The sequence below is a fragment of the Microtus pennsylvanicus genome, chromosome 5 (genome assembly GCF_037038515.1).
Source record: "Microtus pennsylvanicus isolate mMicPen1 chromosome 5, mMicPen1.hap1, whole genome shotgun sequence".
Lineage (NCBI taxonomy): Eukaryota > Metazoa > Chordata > Mammalia > Rodentia > Cricetidae > Microtus > Microtus pennsylvanicus.
In genome coordinates this window covers 133,365,574-133,382,869 of record NC_134583.1, presented here as the reverse complement: position 1 = coordinate 133,382,869, position 17,296 = coordinate 133,365,574, and the positions used below count along the sequence as shown (strand labels likewise).

The 17,296-nt window shown below is 41.5% G+C and overlaps 1 protein-coding gene across 4 annotated transcripts in view; it reads right to left on the bottom strand.

Moving 5' to 3' along the window:
- The window catches only part of Vti1a (vesicle transport through interaction with t-SNAREs 1A), a 345,424-nt gene that overhangs the window by 235,498 nt on the left and 92,630 nt on the right, over positions 1–17,296 (bottom strand). For 2 of the 4 annotated variants that reach the window (XM_075974426.1, XM_075974424.1), the window contains exons 5-6: positions 13,224–13,244; positions 8,700–8,784 (exon numbers count right to left, since the gene is read on the bottom strand). In XM_075974426.1, coding sequence (XP_075830541.1) covers positions 8,700–8,784; positions 13,224–13,244 — 106 coding nt within the window. The remainder of the gene's footprint in view (positions 1–8,699; positions 8,785–13,223; positions 13,245–17,296) is intronic. The other 2 variants (XM_075974427.1, XM_075974425.1) reach the window with 1 other exon arrangement.

Sequence of the window (17,296 nt, the reverse complement as noted above, 5' to 3'; positions counted from 1 at the left end):
AGCAACAAGCAATATGCTTCTCAGCATTAAGGAATAAAATAACCAATTTCAGCAGCAATGTTCTTAGGGTTCTGAAAACACTCTGTCCTCCACGGTAGCAAACTGAGGACCTTTCTCAACAGACAACTTTCTGCATCAAGGGTTTCTTTTCCTGTCTATTGAAAACATGCATAGTTGGCTAGAACAAATGGCTACTAACAACCTAGCTGTAGAATCCTATTCTCTGTTCTCACCTACAGAACAGCATTAATTATTAATGTGCTATTTCTGCAATAATTTGGACATGAGAGATGGCTTTCTGCTTTACAAAACCTGTGCTTAAATCAAGTGACCTAGGCCAATACTTGGAGCCAGACGTAATACCCTCTACTCAGACAAGCCAGGACTGGGATGCTGGACATGCCTTGTGCCCTGTAAGTCTCAAGGAAAGTTTGACGAATAAGAAATGCAGCATTTGCCTTTCACATCTTACATTCTTACCAACACTAGAGAATCAGAGATCACCCCTTTACCAACTGACAGTGATGCTGAGGCAGGACCACAGGTGATGTACCTCTGGCTCTAAATTCCAAGGTCTTATCAAGTACCTAATCAGTATGATGGGGGGCGGGGTCCACATTCTGAACTTCCTGCAGGAGGTACTGGCTTTGCTGCTAACTAACTTAAAAAAGTCTATTAAAATGGCTTCATGAATTGTTTCCTATCATTATGCTTTATTTTACCAATTAACCTTTTCTATAGATAGCAAGTGGGTATATTTGATTATTTACTAAACATTTCTTTACATTTACTTATTGGGAGAGTACATGCCACAGCAAGCATTTTGAGGACAAAAGATAATTGGGGAGAGCTAGTTCTTACCCTCTACCATGTGGGTTCTGGGATGTAACTCAGATCCCAAAGTGGTGAGATGTGCCCTTATCCACTGAAAGAGTTCATTGGCCTACAAGTGAAGATTTATGTGTTTGAGTGAAAACACTGTATTGTAAATATATATATCAGTAAACAACTCAAAAATATTTCTGTTGTAGAGTATGACTTTAAGGTGTTTTGCTTTTGTTTATGCTGCATTTGTTTAACTCTGTGAAGCTGTGACTCTTTGCCTGACTAAAACACCTGATGGTCCCAGTAAAGGGATGAGCAGCCAATAGCAAGGCAGGAGCAAAGATAGGTGGGGCACGTAGGCAGAGAGAATAAACCGAAGGAGACATGAAGAAGAAAAGGAGCAAGATAACAAGGAGAGGAGGCCAGCAGGGGCCAGCCACTCAGACAGTCAGGGAGTAAGAAGGAAAGAAAGGTATATAGAAATAGAGAAAGATAAAAGCCCAGAGGCAAAAGGTAGTCGGGATAATTTAAGAAAAGCTAGCAAGAAACAAGCCAAGCTAAGACAGGATAGTCATAACTGAGAATATGCCCCCATATGGGATTTATATGGGAGGTGGGCCCCTCAAAAAGCCAAAAGAGTAAAACATCACACAACGTATTTCTTAAGGGAGAGAATGAGATGGAAAAAGAAAAGAGTGAGAATATGTGGAAGAAGTAGGAGAAAATTTTAGTAAATATGGAGGAAAATATTTAAATGGCAATGAAAGTGGCTTGAAGTATGGTAAACATTTTGTCTCAATCTTAAATTGTCTCGTCTTAAATTGGCTAACATTGCTGATGGGTTTGCAGTGGGTCGATCAGAGCAGTCACAATGGAGCAAGTTCAAACCCAAGAAGGCAGATGGGTTGCAGCGGACCCTTTCATCTTCTCTGCAGAACCCCACGAAAGTCTTAGGGAGCAAATGTCAGCTTCCAGGTGCTCTACAGCAAATGATGTTGGCTTGTCGTCACTGCTGCAAAATGCCCACAATAATCAGCATGTAAGGAGATAAAGTTAATCCATCCATGCGCCTGTGGCCAGGAAGGGTATCACAGCAGGGGTATGGGGCAGGAGAGACAGGGATTATGGTCTCCAATCCACCCCACAAGACACACCCCCAGGAACCCAACTTTCCTTAATTTGATTCTACTCCTAAAGAAGTAGTTCTCAGCCAGGCTATGGTGGCAAAAGCCTTTAATCCCAGCACTCAGGAAACAGAGACAGGTGGAATCTCTGTGAGTTCAAGGCCAGTCTGGTCTACAGAGCTAGTTCTAGAACAGTTAGGGCTGTTACATAGAGAAACCCAGCCATGAAAAAAGAAGAAGAAGAGGAAGAAGGAGGAGGAGGAGGAAGAAGAGGAGGAGAAGGAGGAGGAGGGGGGGGAGGGAAAGGGAAGGGAGAGGAGGAGAGGGGAAAGGAGGAAGGGAAGGAAAAGAAAAAAGGTACCAAGACCTGAAAACTGAAACAATGGCCACAGTTCCCCTCCCCTTTTTTGATGTTTGTTTGCTTTGCTTTTTCAAGACAGGATTTCCCTTTGTAGCTTTGGCTGTCCCGGAACTCACTATGTAGGCCAGATTGGCCTCAAACTCACAGAGATCTGAATGTCTCGGCCTCCTGAGTACTGAGATTAAAGCTGAGATTAAAGATATGTGCCACCACCACCACCCAGCTGGTTTTCCTTTTCCTTTTCTTTCTTTTTCTTGGTTTTTATTTATTTGTTTGTTTCTTTTTATTTTTTGAGACAGGGTTTCTCTGTAGCTTTGGAGCCTGTCCTGGAACTCGCTCTGTAGACCAGGCTGGCCTCAAACTCACAGAGATTCGCCTGTCTTTGCCTCCCAGGTGCTGGGATTAAAGGCGTGCGTCGCCACTGCCCAGCTGGTTTTCCTTTTTCTAAGAAGGTGAAGTTCACGGAACTTCAGGGTGCCAAGGAAAGCCTCAGTCAGAGGTACGACAAATCTGCTGGGTCAATTCTATAACAAAACTTGGGTAGAAAAATATTTTCTTTTATGTAACCAAGTTTCCAGTGTACAGCACTGAATGGCCAATCATTTCATTTTCTTATTGAATTAGCATATAAGAAATTCTGAAGTGTGCTTTAAAGGAAATAAAGTAAAGTGGTGCTGAGCACAGGGAAGCATGTCTGACGGAGGCAGCGGGGTAGAAGGAGGACTTGGGGCAACTAGAATTATGGAGCAATCTGACAGATGCCACAAAATATACAGCTTCTAAACAAGAGCATTATCCTATTCCATACCACCAAGGTCAGATCCGCACACGCTGGGACATTTATCATCCCATATAGTGTGCATGTGTTAACTCTACAATTCCTCTTCTTCATAGAAGAGGCACTTGCCTGCCGACAGCCCTCCATGGACGTCACCTTCGACTGAGAGTAAAGTCCAGACACCTTCCATCCCTATTCCCCTCCCCGTGTGCACCTCAGCCTCTACTGGGCCATGGGTTGTGTCTCTGCTCACACCCAACAGCACAGTTAAGAGTCCTTGTGCTCACTGTCCTTTGCTCCTGCAGCCATCTGCCCCAGACTGTCATATGCGATTTAACAGTCAGCAAACATACACGGCTGCCTTTCTGGAAGGCACCCTCTGCTCTGACACAAACAGTCTTCGTCAGAATCTGCACTCTTTGCCACTTCGCTCTTGTCAGCCTCCACAGCTTACCTCACCTGACTACGATTCCATTTATTTATTCATTTTTAAAATGACTTGTTTTACTTGACCTCCACCTTATTTATAAACTATCTAAGAATAAGTACCTTTCACTACTGTATCTTTAATATGTGGCACACAGTTTCAATGGATATTATTAAAATAAATTATAATAAAAGAAAATTAACAGATGAGAGAACAACCATGTAATTTGACTACAGCAAATCAGTTTGGAAAATCTAGGCATGTAAAACCATCCATACCTGATTGTGGAATAAAATGATCTGGTTACTGTGCCTAGCTTTACAGCTGTGGAAAAACGAGTCACCTCTCTGTAACTTCCTTTCTCTTCTACAAAAAGGAGTAAGTGGGAACAAAGAACCAATGGCTATAGAATAACGAGGGTGTCACGGGGCCCATGTGGCATGTTTATCAGGCATTGTGTCCCTCGCCCACATAAGGCCCTGGGTGAAGGTTTAGAGCACTTCGTTCTCAGGCAAAGGCTGGCAGACGCACATCCTTGTCAAGAGGTTTGTAGCTATCCCTTCTTAGCCTCTTGGCTACCATCAGGTGAAAAGATGAGAGAGTGAATGAGAGGCCAGTACACAAGTAGGCAGTCTTGGCAACTACAGAGATTGTCAACACACGGGATCTGGGAATCCAAGAGGGGATGAAAGCAAGGTCAGCCAATAGATCTCATTATAATCTAAGAAATAAGCCATTGAACACCCAAAACTTACAGCTTCAGGATGCCCTGAAGGTGGCCTGTGCCCATGCAGAAATCAGGATGGAACAGTCACTGGTCCTTAAAAGACCTGTTTACATAAGGCCTGCATCTCTGTCACTGATCCCACGGCTTCTGACGGTTTCATGCTGACTGTAGTCAGGGAATATTTAATTTAAGGGGGGAGGAGAATTACAACTTCAGAGGAAAAGGCAGATGACCCAGCACTGAAGTGCTGACCACTAACAAATGGACATCGCCACAGCTGGAAATCATACCTGTAGTAACTGGAGAAAGGGAGAGCCACTTTCACCTCAAAGGTTCTGGATGAGAACTCAGACGTCACCCCAAACTGCATCAACCCAATGCTTCATGCAATCAGAACCATATCTAGTCCACGAGGACAACTTCCAGAGAAGTTTATGAACGTGTCTGCTAATTGTCTTCCTTGATGTCAGACCAGCAAGCCCCATGGATCTACCTCTCTCCACATCACTCCAATACTTGGATTAAAAGTATGTGCCACCTTGCCCGTTTTTGTTTTATTTTCAAACACAGATTGAGGGTTTTGAATTTAGGTCCTTTTCAAGGCAACCACTTTATCCAGGAAAGCAGAATGATGGATATTGAATTCAATGCTTATGGGGTGTAAACAATACTTAAAATAATCACATACTATGGATATGCTCTCTGCTTGGTGACTGCTTTAGAAAACACAATATCTGCTCATTTCAGGAGATAACTTTAAAATGAATTCATCTTTCCAAAGATGAATTTTGTAATTTGTTAGGAAGCAACCAGTGATTAATGTAACACACACCCTAACCTAGCCCATTCCATCCTAGATGTTGTTCTCTTGAGGATCCTGTCAAGTTCATGAACAGAAATGTTACAAATATCTTTTAAAACTTTTGCCAATTATCTTGAAAGTTAACTATTTTTTTAACTGATGGCCATCTATTAATGATAAAATTTTATAGTGTTCTCTTGTTTCTATGCACTTAAATAAAGAGGATCTTATTTTATCTCCTAACATCTTATGTAATAGGAAGAGTCTGGTGTCAAGTGTCCATCTGGCAAGCACAAGAACACACACAATAGAATGGGTACCTGGTTCTAAGGGCTACACAGCTGAACAATGAAGGTACCAATGAAGGTGATCTTCCAGCTCATTCAGAACATTGGGCAATAGTTCCTAGATCAATGAAGGTAATCTCCCAGCTCATTAAGTACATCGGGCAATAGATCCTAGATTATTGTGCTCAAGTAAATTTTAAAAGCATGACGGAGAGGGTCAGAGCAATGGTTCTGCAGTTATGAGCATTGGCCGCTCTTCCAGAGGACATGGATTCATTTCCTAGCACCTTGTGGTAGCTCACATCACCTGCAACTCTGGTTCCAGGGAATTCAGTGCCCTCTCCTGGCTTTCAGAGACACCAGCATGCACTCAGTGCACAGACATACAGGCAGGGAAAATATAAAACAATGAAAAATATTTCAGAACGCCCCAAAGAGGGTTGCCACATTTAGCATCTTTCAAGTAAAGGAATACATCAAATTTCTACCTCCTAGATGGCATCATTACACTGTCTTTGTTTGCTCAACTTCATAGAGCAGAACTATAATTTTAGATGAAATGTCATTCTTAAATTTAGCTTCTTAAATAAAATATGATTTGTGGGAAGCCATTATATTCTACTTATGATCTCATTTTTTAAAACCCTCTGAGTATGGCGCCAGCTCCAGGCTACAGCAGTTCTTGGAAAGCACGCCCTCCCAGGTGCGATTTTAACAGTCAAACAGTTTGACATTTTCCCTGTATGCATGTCTGTGCACTGAGTGCGGCTGGTGTATCTGGAAGCCAGGAGAGGGCACTGAATTCCCTGGAACAGAGTTGCAGATGGCTGTAGGCTAGCACGTGGGTGCTAGGAAATGAGTCCATGTCTCTGGAAGCGCTGGTGTTCATAACAAGCGCATTTGTCCTTGTCCATGTCTTCTTGCATCTCATCACTTTGGAACCCAGTGCTAAGTTTTAGGGAGGGATGTTGCTCAGTGGTAGAGTATCTGCCTGTCGATCATCACAGCTTGAGCTGCTAAGAGTGTTTGTCTAGGATGCACAATGCTTTGGTTTCAATCTCAAGTACCAGATAAACCAGGTTTGGGGAGATGCACCTAGAACCCCAACCCTTAAGAAGTGGAGGCAGGGAGGGCTGTAAGTTCAAGGCTATTTTTAGCTGTACAGTGAGTTTTAGGCCAGTCTAAGCTATATGACACCCTTTTTCCTTCGCAAGTGCTGCTCTTCTACTGCCCATAGTGAAATGATGACTACTAAGAACTTACATATGGTCAGGGCACAGAGCTATTGGCATTACCACAGTGAGGCTGGCAGGGACTCAGGAAACATGCCAGTGGTACCTATTGCAGTGTACTGTAAAGACCGGAAGTTACTTCTCCTTCCCACTGCACTTTCAAACTTGCCCAAATAAAAGAACTAGGGAGGTGATGCTTGTCCAAACACAGGTTGGGGTGCATCTGTTCCAATTTTTATTTATGTTTCTCCTCCCAGACTTAATTCTTTAGTATTCACCAAGTTCCCAAGCTTTATGTGGATATACTCATGTAATTTTAAAGCCTACGATACTTCTTGTACATCAAAAGAAGTAACTATCAACTCCCATACTGTCTTGCAAACATGATCAATGCGGGCCTTCTATGGGCCACCCTCCTTGATGACCTTTTGGCTTTGGGAAAGAGCCACATGGACAGTAATGTGAGAAGATGAAAATCCAGAGGGCCCAGTCATCCAAGACCCTGAGATCATTGATACTGCGAGACAATCTGCATGCCTAAGCCCAAGCGCAATCCATAGAGGCTCATCAATGGCTGCTTGGCAAGGAAGGCCCTTCTCTAATGAATGTAAAGTCCAATAGAGACAGTGCCACAGTTCCCAAGAATAGCACACCCTCTTCTATTCCTTTAACATATACAAATTTTCACAAAGATGTTTTCCATAATTCTGTATCACCAAACGGCCACACGATAATCTATACACACACACACACACACACACACACACACACACACACACACACACACACATTATAGCACATCAAATACTCTAAAGTAATGCATGTTACTAAGTGAAGAATTTTCAGATGTGCAATTTACTTCTATTTTATTGGAGAATGAACAGGTTTGGGGAAATGAGATAATTCATTCAGAGTCATAAAAACAGAAGTAAAAATTGGAACGTGGCTCCTTCTACTCTTCATATTCCCCCCAAGAGTCTGCTCTGAGGGTGAGCCTCAAACCAAGGGAGCCATCAGGGCAGAGAGTCAGCTGACAGTAACCCGAGGGAAGCAGTATCCCACACTGTTAAAAGTTGGGAAGTGGATGGTTTTCTTCTGCTTCCTCATCATTAATAAACGTACAATCTCCTTATTTGGTTCTTTAGAATGCAGCACATAAACCAATCGAGGACAGCCACAAAGCCAGGGCAAGCACACTGGCCATTCATAAAAGAGATACTTAGAACACTTTCTTTATACGGACTCTTCAAAAAATTGGTATTTTGGTAATGCTAAATTAATTTTTTCAGGAAAATTCTGTTAATCACATATTTTTGTTGTTTATAGGGTGGGCAAGAACAGTTCAAACTATACATTATTGATAATTTATAGATTAGAAAACAAAAAGTGTGGCTACAGTAATAAGAAACTAGTAAATACCAAGGTATTAATAATGCTTGCTGTTTAAAAAACACTCACTATTCACACAAAAAAAGACCTTCTACTTTAAATATACTAGCCTTAGAAAAATTAGGATGGTTTTCTTTGAAATATGACTACTGTCAATTCAAACCAAAATTTGAACAGTATAAATCAACAGTAATAAGATGATCGTGAATATTATCTTTGTTGTTCTTTAGATATTTTTCACACCTTGTTAGAGGGTCTGTTTGTGGCTTTTATAAAACAGAGTCACTGTAGAAAGCCACTTCCCACACAGAGTACAACAAGCAAGCAGGTATCATTAGTCTTTGTTCCTAGTTCCTATCATTTAGACTGATTAAAATGTTAATTTTTACACGTGTGACTAAAACCTACGTCGCAAACAAGCGAGGCTTTGCAGTGTACTCGCCATCGTTGCGGGTGGGTAAACTGACAACGTGTAACTGCACATTAAGACAAATGTAGAATTTAGACAAAGTATCCCGTCTGCTTTCAGATGTAGACTTTCAAACCTCAGGAAGGTTTTCGGTAGATGTCATGCCTTTTAACTTGAAAAAAGATAAGCGCAAATAAGCTCCCAATTGTCTCCCCAATATGTAAACCACATCTCGGGCTGCTGTCTCTGCTGCTCCTTTGAAGTCTCGCTGAAATGTCATGTGTTGTGAAGACCGCTGTGCATAAGCAAGACAATTTGCTCACTTTCAGAATTCTTACCGGTCTCCACTGCTATCTGGTATCCAGCCTCTAGTCTCCGCGATGACCTTTCCAGCCTCTCCGTGTTATCCAGCAGATGTGCCCTCTGAAAGGAAGGGGGAGTCAGACGGATGGCTACAAGGTTCTTTTTTTGCCTTTTTAAAAAATAATGCCTTTGTATGTCCTAACATGGGGTGTTGCGGGGGCTGGTATCCACAACCCATTATAGTTAAATTTTAGCAGACAGTTCAGAGGACAGACAACAATGGATAGACCATCCACTTATTTGTTTTTGTTTTTAAAGGAGCCCCTTGTTGTGAGTGGTCACAGCAAATCTTCCTCCACACCACTGAGAAGCGCATGAAGAGCAGGGCCAACTGGATCTTTCCTGTTTTAACACAGATGAGACCCAGTGCTGTGATTCCTATTTGTGTTTAGTTTTATAAAACGCAATCATTTCCAATGCTCACTGGTCCTTTGATTTCTGCAAATCATAATTTTTTAAACAAGAACTTTTTTATTTTTAAGAGAATGTTTCTTAGTTTGGAAATGTAGACGCTGACACACAGAACAAGGGTGTTACTGGGATAGAATGCTAACCAGCACTTCCAGCTCAAGGGGAACACACGGGACCTGCGCGTTATCCCCAAACATACGACACTAAGTTAAAGTCGACTGCTAACACACAGCGCTTTGGACTGTGCACTAAAACCACAATCTACTCTATGGAATAAAATTATATACAACTTTTTCATATTACATCTTATGAGCAAATTAGAGAACTCCAATATTTTAAACTTCCCTTTCTACATTGAGACCTTATGTTTTTGATCCCACAGCACATATGTTCAGGTTACCAAAATAGATTCACAGGCTAGACATGTCTATGAATGAATTGGTATATGCATGTGGTATACATGTACATATGTTTAGATACCTAAAAATGTATGATTATGTGTGCCTGCATATTTGGTTGTGGGCAGCGTTTATACACACATACACACACACATATATATATATACACACATCTATATATCTATATATCTCTCTCTCTATATATATTTGTATAAATTAGTTTCTCTTGCCCTATAATCAATTTTGGTGTCTGGTCAAAGAAAAAGAAAAACATGCAACCATAACTATATAACTTTGTGTTGTTGACAGATGTCACTTAAAATTGAAGCAATGCTTTCTGATAATAATAAAAAAGGAGGTGCCACATGCATTATCTGAGTGGCTGTCGAGTGAAATGATCTACCTTGCTCTAATGAGCCCCCATGGATCTTGGAGATGCAAGCTGTATTGACATGCACACTTAAGCTAATACACCTAGACCAGTGCCTGCAAGCTCTAGCAGCCAGGGATGCTGACAGAATAGCTCGCTTCCATCTTCAAAGAAAGGAAGTGATTAGTATGTTATCATTACCATTCAAAACGTGATTTCCTTATTCCCTCCCGGCATAGGTGACACATCTGAGATGCGGCCAGACGTTAGAGGCAGCTAAAGCCACATCAAAGCTTTCCTTGAAAATTTTTTTGGGGGAAGGGTTGGGGGGAAGAATCATTAAAACAATGCTTTTAGAACAGACAGACAGGACCTGATGTGAAGGTCAGGAGGCGGCAAGAGCAGTCTATAATAATTAATAGAGTTGTCTGATGCACAGTGCAGAAATTAAGAGAAATGCTGCCCCTCCTTTTGGAAAAAATAAACGAAATAAATAAAATGGAGGAAGGGAGAAAAGAGCTTCTTATTTCACAAAAAGCAAAATTGTTGAAGGCTGCAACTGAGAAAAGGAAGAGCACAGGTGTTCTCTGTGTTTGGCACAGCTATTTCTAAATAAAACTTCCTATTACTAAAGCGTGCCAAAAATGTGTCTTTAATTCTGATTCTCCTCATATACAGATTCTGGCAGTAAAAACTGCTTTTTCCTCCTTCGCATACTGTTTTATACCCAAACAAAGGACTTCAAACTGGTGATCCTCTAAAGAAATATCAATCTGATCTGAGAAGCAAGAGTAACTTTGAATTTTAGTCCAGAGGAAGACAATTTGGGGCTTATTTTCATATTGTATAAAATCCTAAATTCAAAGAAGACATTTAGCTTAATAGAAATAAAGAAATCACAGACTATACTGGAGTTGGCTCTTCCTCAATGCTTATATATGATGGATGAACAAAAGCTAAACACGTGTGAAATAAAGTGTTTAAACGTGGGACAATTGGGGAGGCTCCAGAGCTACATGGGAAGCAGAACGTCCAAATGAACATTAAACACTGCACAGGCGGAAGTAATGGAAGTGATGGCTTCTTTTGGAGAGTTTCTCCCCAGGCCACCAGAGAAAATCTCCACCCAAGAGGATGATCAGTTTATGGGCAGCTTCCCAGCAGGGTTTCCCTTCATTTTTTGAAACTTCTTCACTGAAGTCAAACTAAAGTCAAATTCTTTTAACAGCTGCACCATTTACATCACCCCCTCAGCTGTGCACTGCCCCAGCCGTGTAAATGAAAGGAGACGCAGTTCAGCGGCACAGAGGCTGTCATGTGCCCCACACCCCATCCCAGACTCATGCTCTCATCCTCTTCTTGGACCTTTGCAGAGCAGGTGAGGGAAGCTGTGCAGGAGCCTTCAGAAGGAGCTCAGTTTGTGGGAGGCGCTGTGAAAGGGGAAATACTGGGGACGCAGGATTCCAACAGCTCGGTGTACACAGCCAACGCCAGATCAGCTCCCTCTCCGCTAAGACCCTGCCTCCAAGCATACCCTGAAAAGAGCATCACGAAGAAGGACGGGCACTCTGTGCTCCCAAACACAACAAAACACGGTGTTTTGGAACAGATAGGTGCTTGTCTTTTTAGAAGAGATGCAAGTGAAAATTGGGGTAACATTCACTGCATAAGCACAAGCAACTCCTGACTGGGAGAAGAGCCCCTCTGAGCAATCTCCATTTAAGCTCAGCATCACCTAATCCATAAGTATTTGTGCTGCACCCAAATCAAAGACACAGACAACACTATTCCTCAGATTATCATTCCATCACCCGGATGATCTCATTCTACTGACAATAATTCCATCACAGAACAGCTTCAGAAACATCAACCATGGTACTAACACACACAACTGTTGACAGAGAAAAACAAGAGAAATTATCAAGCAATAATAAATTACAAAAGAGACGGGGACATAATTTTCAGCTTTCAAAATTAAGAATTCCTCTGATCCTGCACTACAATGTAACAAAAATCTGGCTAATATTATACTTGTTTTTGTAAAGCACAGGAATTTTAGCCATCAGATCACTGTTGATTCAGGGACAAGAGCTTTGTGGAGTTTCTTGGCATGTGGTTGGTGTGGGAGGGGGGTGGGGGTGTACGTGCATTCAAATCATTGTTAACTTCATCAACCTTTGAACATTCAGATTCCTCAGCAAAGGGTAAGGATCTCTAAATACACAAAATAGTCCACCTCCCCGGGAAATCATGTTTATGTCATCACTCATTCAGAGAGTAATCAATAGTATAACTAATTATACTGATTTAGTATATACATACATACACATACTTCCATGTTGGAAAGGAAAAGGCAAACCCAAAGTAAAGAGGCTATTGGTATACTTTCTCCCTCCCATGCCACTGTCACTTTGGCTAAGCTAGGAGCTCACTCCCGCATTTCAATCAACCACTGCTCACAAGCTTAGGAAACATCTCCAACACCCACAGAACAGCAGCTCACCATCAGAACCACCCAGGAAAAGCTGCACTCAGTGTGCTCAACCAAACAACTGTGACTGCTGGGAGCAAGAGGACTATTCTATGACCTTGTGGGAAAACAGAACTCAGCGTTACTAAATAAAAAGTTGAATAGAAGCCTTGGTGGGTTTGGCCTTGGTGGAAGACAACAGCAGCACCCTGAATCATTTGGCCACAGTGACAGGCACTGCTGCAGGGACTTATGAGGCCCCTGAAGAGGCTGGAGCAGCAGGCAGAAAAAGGAGAACTCCTTTGGGAGCTGTTTCCTACAGAGAGGAAAGTGCTCAACAGTGGAGCAAGATTGCTGCTCTCAGGTGTCCTGGACAAGGGCAAGGGCATTTACAGTGCACAAGTTCCCCGTGGTACCTTATGTGGGACCCTGCAGTCCAGGGGTGGGTGGTGTCTCAGTAAAGTAAACCAGGATCAGAAAAGAAAATAAAGTCATAGTAACTTCACTGAGAAACGAACACAAATAAACAAATCTGAAACACCCACAAACAATGACACTCTACATAGTTTTAAGATATGCCTCTATTGTCCCTCTCTTTTTTGTTTTTTTGGCTTTAAAATATTAATTTTCGCTTAATGTCAGCAAAGATGAGTGAGGGCCTCGCACCAAGCACGAAGCACAGTTGCTCTAGGAGATGTCAGAGGAGAGTTCTCAAGTTGTCAGGTCAATAGTTTGGTCAAGGGAACACTTCCCTGGAAAAATGAATACAAGATCCACTTCGGATTTAAAAATAAATTTTATAAGAAAAAGCAGAACTAAGGAGAAAAAAAAGGAACTGGAAAATACTTACCTCTTCACGTAATTTTATCAACTGCAACATGAATGCACCAAAAAAAAGATAAAAAGGGAAGACACGGCAGAAAGAAGGATCAGCTGTGTGACAGGATACAGAATTAACATTGACAATTCATCTGTTTACATGTTTAGCATTTAGAAATCACAGACAAACACATTAAAGGAGCCTAAGCACAGACTACATGCAGAGGGTTTGAACAAATAAAGATCACTTTCTCACACTGTCACATTAAACAAAGAGACTAGTGTGAATTTCTCTTTTAAAGTACATCTAAGAACCATCACGAAATAAAGGGGAGCGACTTCATAGAAGTCTATATTATAAAAAAGAAAACAAGTTTACTGCGTCTCTCTTCTAAGAATGCACCATTAGAGAGGCTGTGTATATACACGATTTCAGGATGTTGCTCTATTTGGAGACTTGACAACTGACTTCAGATTTTACCAACAAATGAAAATGACCAGTAGTTCGTGCTTTGGCTCCGTTAAGTATTTAAAACAACAACAAAGATAAGCTACTATTATTCTGGGTCAATGCCATACTTGCACCCATTGTATGACAGGCTGCATTGGGTTAACACTATTTCAGCTGAGAATCAACAAAAGCATGTACAAAGTAGCTATCAGAGGAGTTAATGTCAAGACTGGTGCTTTTTCTTAAATGGTACAGCACTTACGGGGTGTGTTTTTATTTGACTTTTTGTTTCTTTATTTTTTAGTAATCTTAATCTTCCAAACTGGGATATATCAAAACAAGGAACCCTTTTCCTGTGTTTGTACTGTGGTTCGTTTTCACAAGTCAAATCAAAGCCACTCTTTTATTTGTTAGTCAATTCTCCCACTGTGGCATTTTAATCCCCTACTTTTCCTCATTTTCCTGACAGTAACAGATGTGGAAAGCCCCTACAAACCAAGAATCTATGAAACCATACACCTGGCCCATTCTCGGTATGTTTGACATCATTCTAAAACACAAACATCACTGCCCTGGTAATACTACCACGGTTTCTACTATGAACGGAATAGGAGCCCGGGCCACAACAGACTGAGTCACATTCTAGGTCTGAGCCTTGCATCCGCAGCCATTCAGGACGATAACTGATCATCCTTAAACATCCAAGTGTCTGTAACATCGGTTACCACACTTGACACAAGCGGGCCAATGTGCTACGAATGGTTCAGTGTAATTCTAAAAGTGCGATGCTTAGTTTACCACGGCCCTGAATTCTCAACACTTAATGCTGATTTAGGGTCAGACCCAAGGCGGACGGGGACACATTTCAGCTCACTCTGTTACTTCATTTTTCTCCTGGAAAGTACTTAAAATCTACAAGGAGGAGATTCAGATTGTCATAAACCCTTTATAGAAAGGGTTTAGAATTAATTGTACGGCATCTCAATCTGCACTTAGCAAAATTTTAAATGTTAAACTTTAAAAGTCCTGGTTCACACCAGACAAAAGTTATTGTTTTTAAATACTCATTCCTTTCCCCACAGCCATCCAGGGTAGAGTCTCATCTTTCCATGTGGAAAAGCAACAAATCTGTTCTCCAGATGAAGTTAAAACCTAAACTAGAATACCTGGCCTATCACACATCGGGGTCTTTTCTCTTTGCCATTTGAACATCACAGCAGAAAACCCGCAGACACTAAATCCCAGAGACAGGCAATGTGGGAATTGACCGCACAGCTCTTTCCTTCTGGGGCACTATTCTTCAGTTGACTATGATCCTTAAAGGGCCAAAGTTTAAAACCCCTCTCCCTCTCCAGCAATGGAGTCCATTGGGGTATGCCACCCTGCCATAAGCAAGGGTGTTTAAAAATGCTGCCCATTTGCCTTTTCAATGGGTTTCGAACAAAACAAAACAAAAAAAATGTTCTATCTTGTTTGTGCTGCATGGCTGCATTCAAACTCCACACCGGATTTGTAGCTAAGCTAAGTAAAGGGACGTTACTAATCTTCATCTTTCTCCCCTTTCCTTTTTTTTTTTTTTTTTTTTGGTTAGGCTGAGAGTTATGCATAGAAATAAACAAAGATGGTCGCTTTTTGCAAATTAACAATGCTTAGACCTCCACTAGAGGTAGTGATTTGGACACTTTTCGAGTTACTGGCTTTATCATAGACGCCATGAAAGTGTGCAAAACCATCATGCTGGCTTATGGTAATCCACGTCTCTTTTTTTGAAACAAAGATTTCTCCCCACAACCCCACCCGGAATGCAGAATTTGATACAAGAGGTAATCTGTTCCTTTGTGGGCTGAAAAAAAAATCTGGTTTACGCTGGTTTGAACCAGTGGAATCTCTTGTGGTTAAGCCTTCTGCTGTGACTAAAATCAAAACTGCACTGTGGAGCATGCAAGGGTGGGTGGGTGCGCATGCGTGCACTTCTGTGCATGTGTGAGGCGCATCACGTGACTCCCAGAACTCCCGAATTTTTTTTTTAAAGCTGATAACGCCACTGCCGTCTCTGTCCGCATACAGATAACGAATAAATGCTGAACTCTATTAAACGCCCTTTACACATTATCGTGGGTCGAACACACAATTTTCTGAACTTATGATGACAGTCTATTTATTTTGCTAGAAACCCCCAGCACGAAGGAGCAGATTTGTGCCTGGTAATGATCTGCTCCGCTGGGGCTATATGAAATGATACCGACCTTCTTCAGATCTTGCGGAATTAAATTGACCGACTTCACCCCCTGGTCTGTAGCTGAAGTTTGACACACTTTACGCACAGCAAGCCCAAATCGGAACTTAAGAGAACCTTGTATTAAAAAATTAAGCAATCATTATCTGTTAAATATTGCTTTACCACAAAAACTTCATATAGTGGGAACTATTCCACCCTTTATACAGTTAAAAAAAATTTCTTTGTAGGATTTTCTCAGGCATTGGATCAATATAATTTTGCATATGGCAACAGAGAGTCTACTGATGTCCAAAAAAGATCTCTGAGCATTTTGTTCTCGCCATTGCCACACCCCACTCTGAAAGTCTATGGCTTTATTCTATAATCTATTTTTTGTTTGAGAATGGCTGTCATGAAAGGAAACCAAGTTAAAACACTGTTAAGCTTTCCACTCTGGGTAAATGCTGCGGCACTGCAGCCAGCAGCTCAACTCTCGGAGAAATGACACTGCACACCGGAGGACAGACACGAAGGTGTGGGACACACTCTTGGGAAGGGACCAGATCCTCAGCACTTCCAGGTGCAGGGCAGATTTTGACACCCCCCCCCACCCTTGGTAAATCCAGGATGAGGTATATTTAATCAAATGAAACAGATATGAGTCAGAAATTGTGCAGGAGTTGATCTGGAATGCAATTAAATGTATATTGTACTGAGAACATTAAAGATACTCTTGAAAAATCCTTAATTGAACAAACAGTGGCATTCCCAATCATGGCAGACGTATAAATACACCCCCAAAGTAAATTACTGTTATTGATAGTCAGCTAGAAGATAGCAGCTACGCGCATCAACAGTCGGCTGTAGATGTCTAACAGGACTGGCTACAAACGCCACAGAGATGGAGCTGATTGCTCCTGTGTTCGTGCCTGTCCAAAGCGTCACAAGGAGCCACTGTATGGAGTTGTGCACAAGGCACTAGGAATGAAGTCAGCACTTTATATGCTTGCAGTCACAGTTACTGGCTGTTATTTTGTTTTTCCCCTTTCAATCACTCTTGATTTTTAGTTGACAGATAAATGCTAATTTAAGTGACTATGACTAATTTTGTTTATACCCAAGCTTTATGTGTATATTAAAAGTGTTTCTTAGATAAACAACAAAAAAGGCCTGAAAGCCAGTGCTTCAACAGTCAGCATGAACATAAACTTCTCTCTGGGCAGAAGAGAGTTTCTTATATAGATCGTGGGTAGTCATTCCACCCACAACACCCACCTTCTGCTCTGTACAAATGTATATGAAGAGCCCATTAAAACCTTTTCTGTAGAGACACTCTGCTTTGACTGCTGAGTCAGGGCAACACTGATAGAGAATAAAAGTTATTTTCAAGTGACGTCTGAAGCCAGTGGTTAAGGACGTGCTCATTTAAATTCCT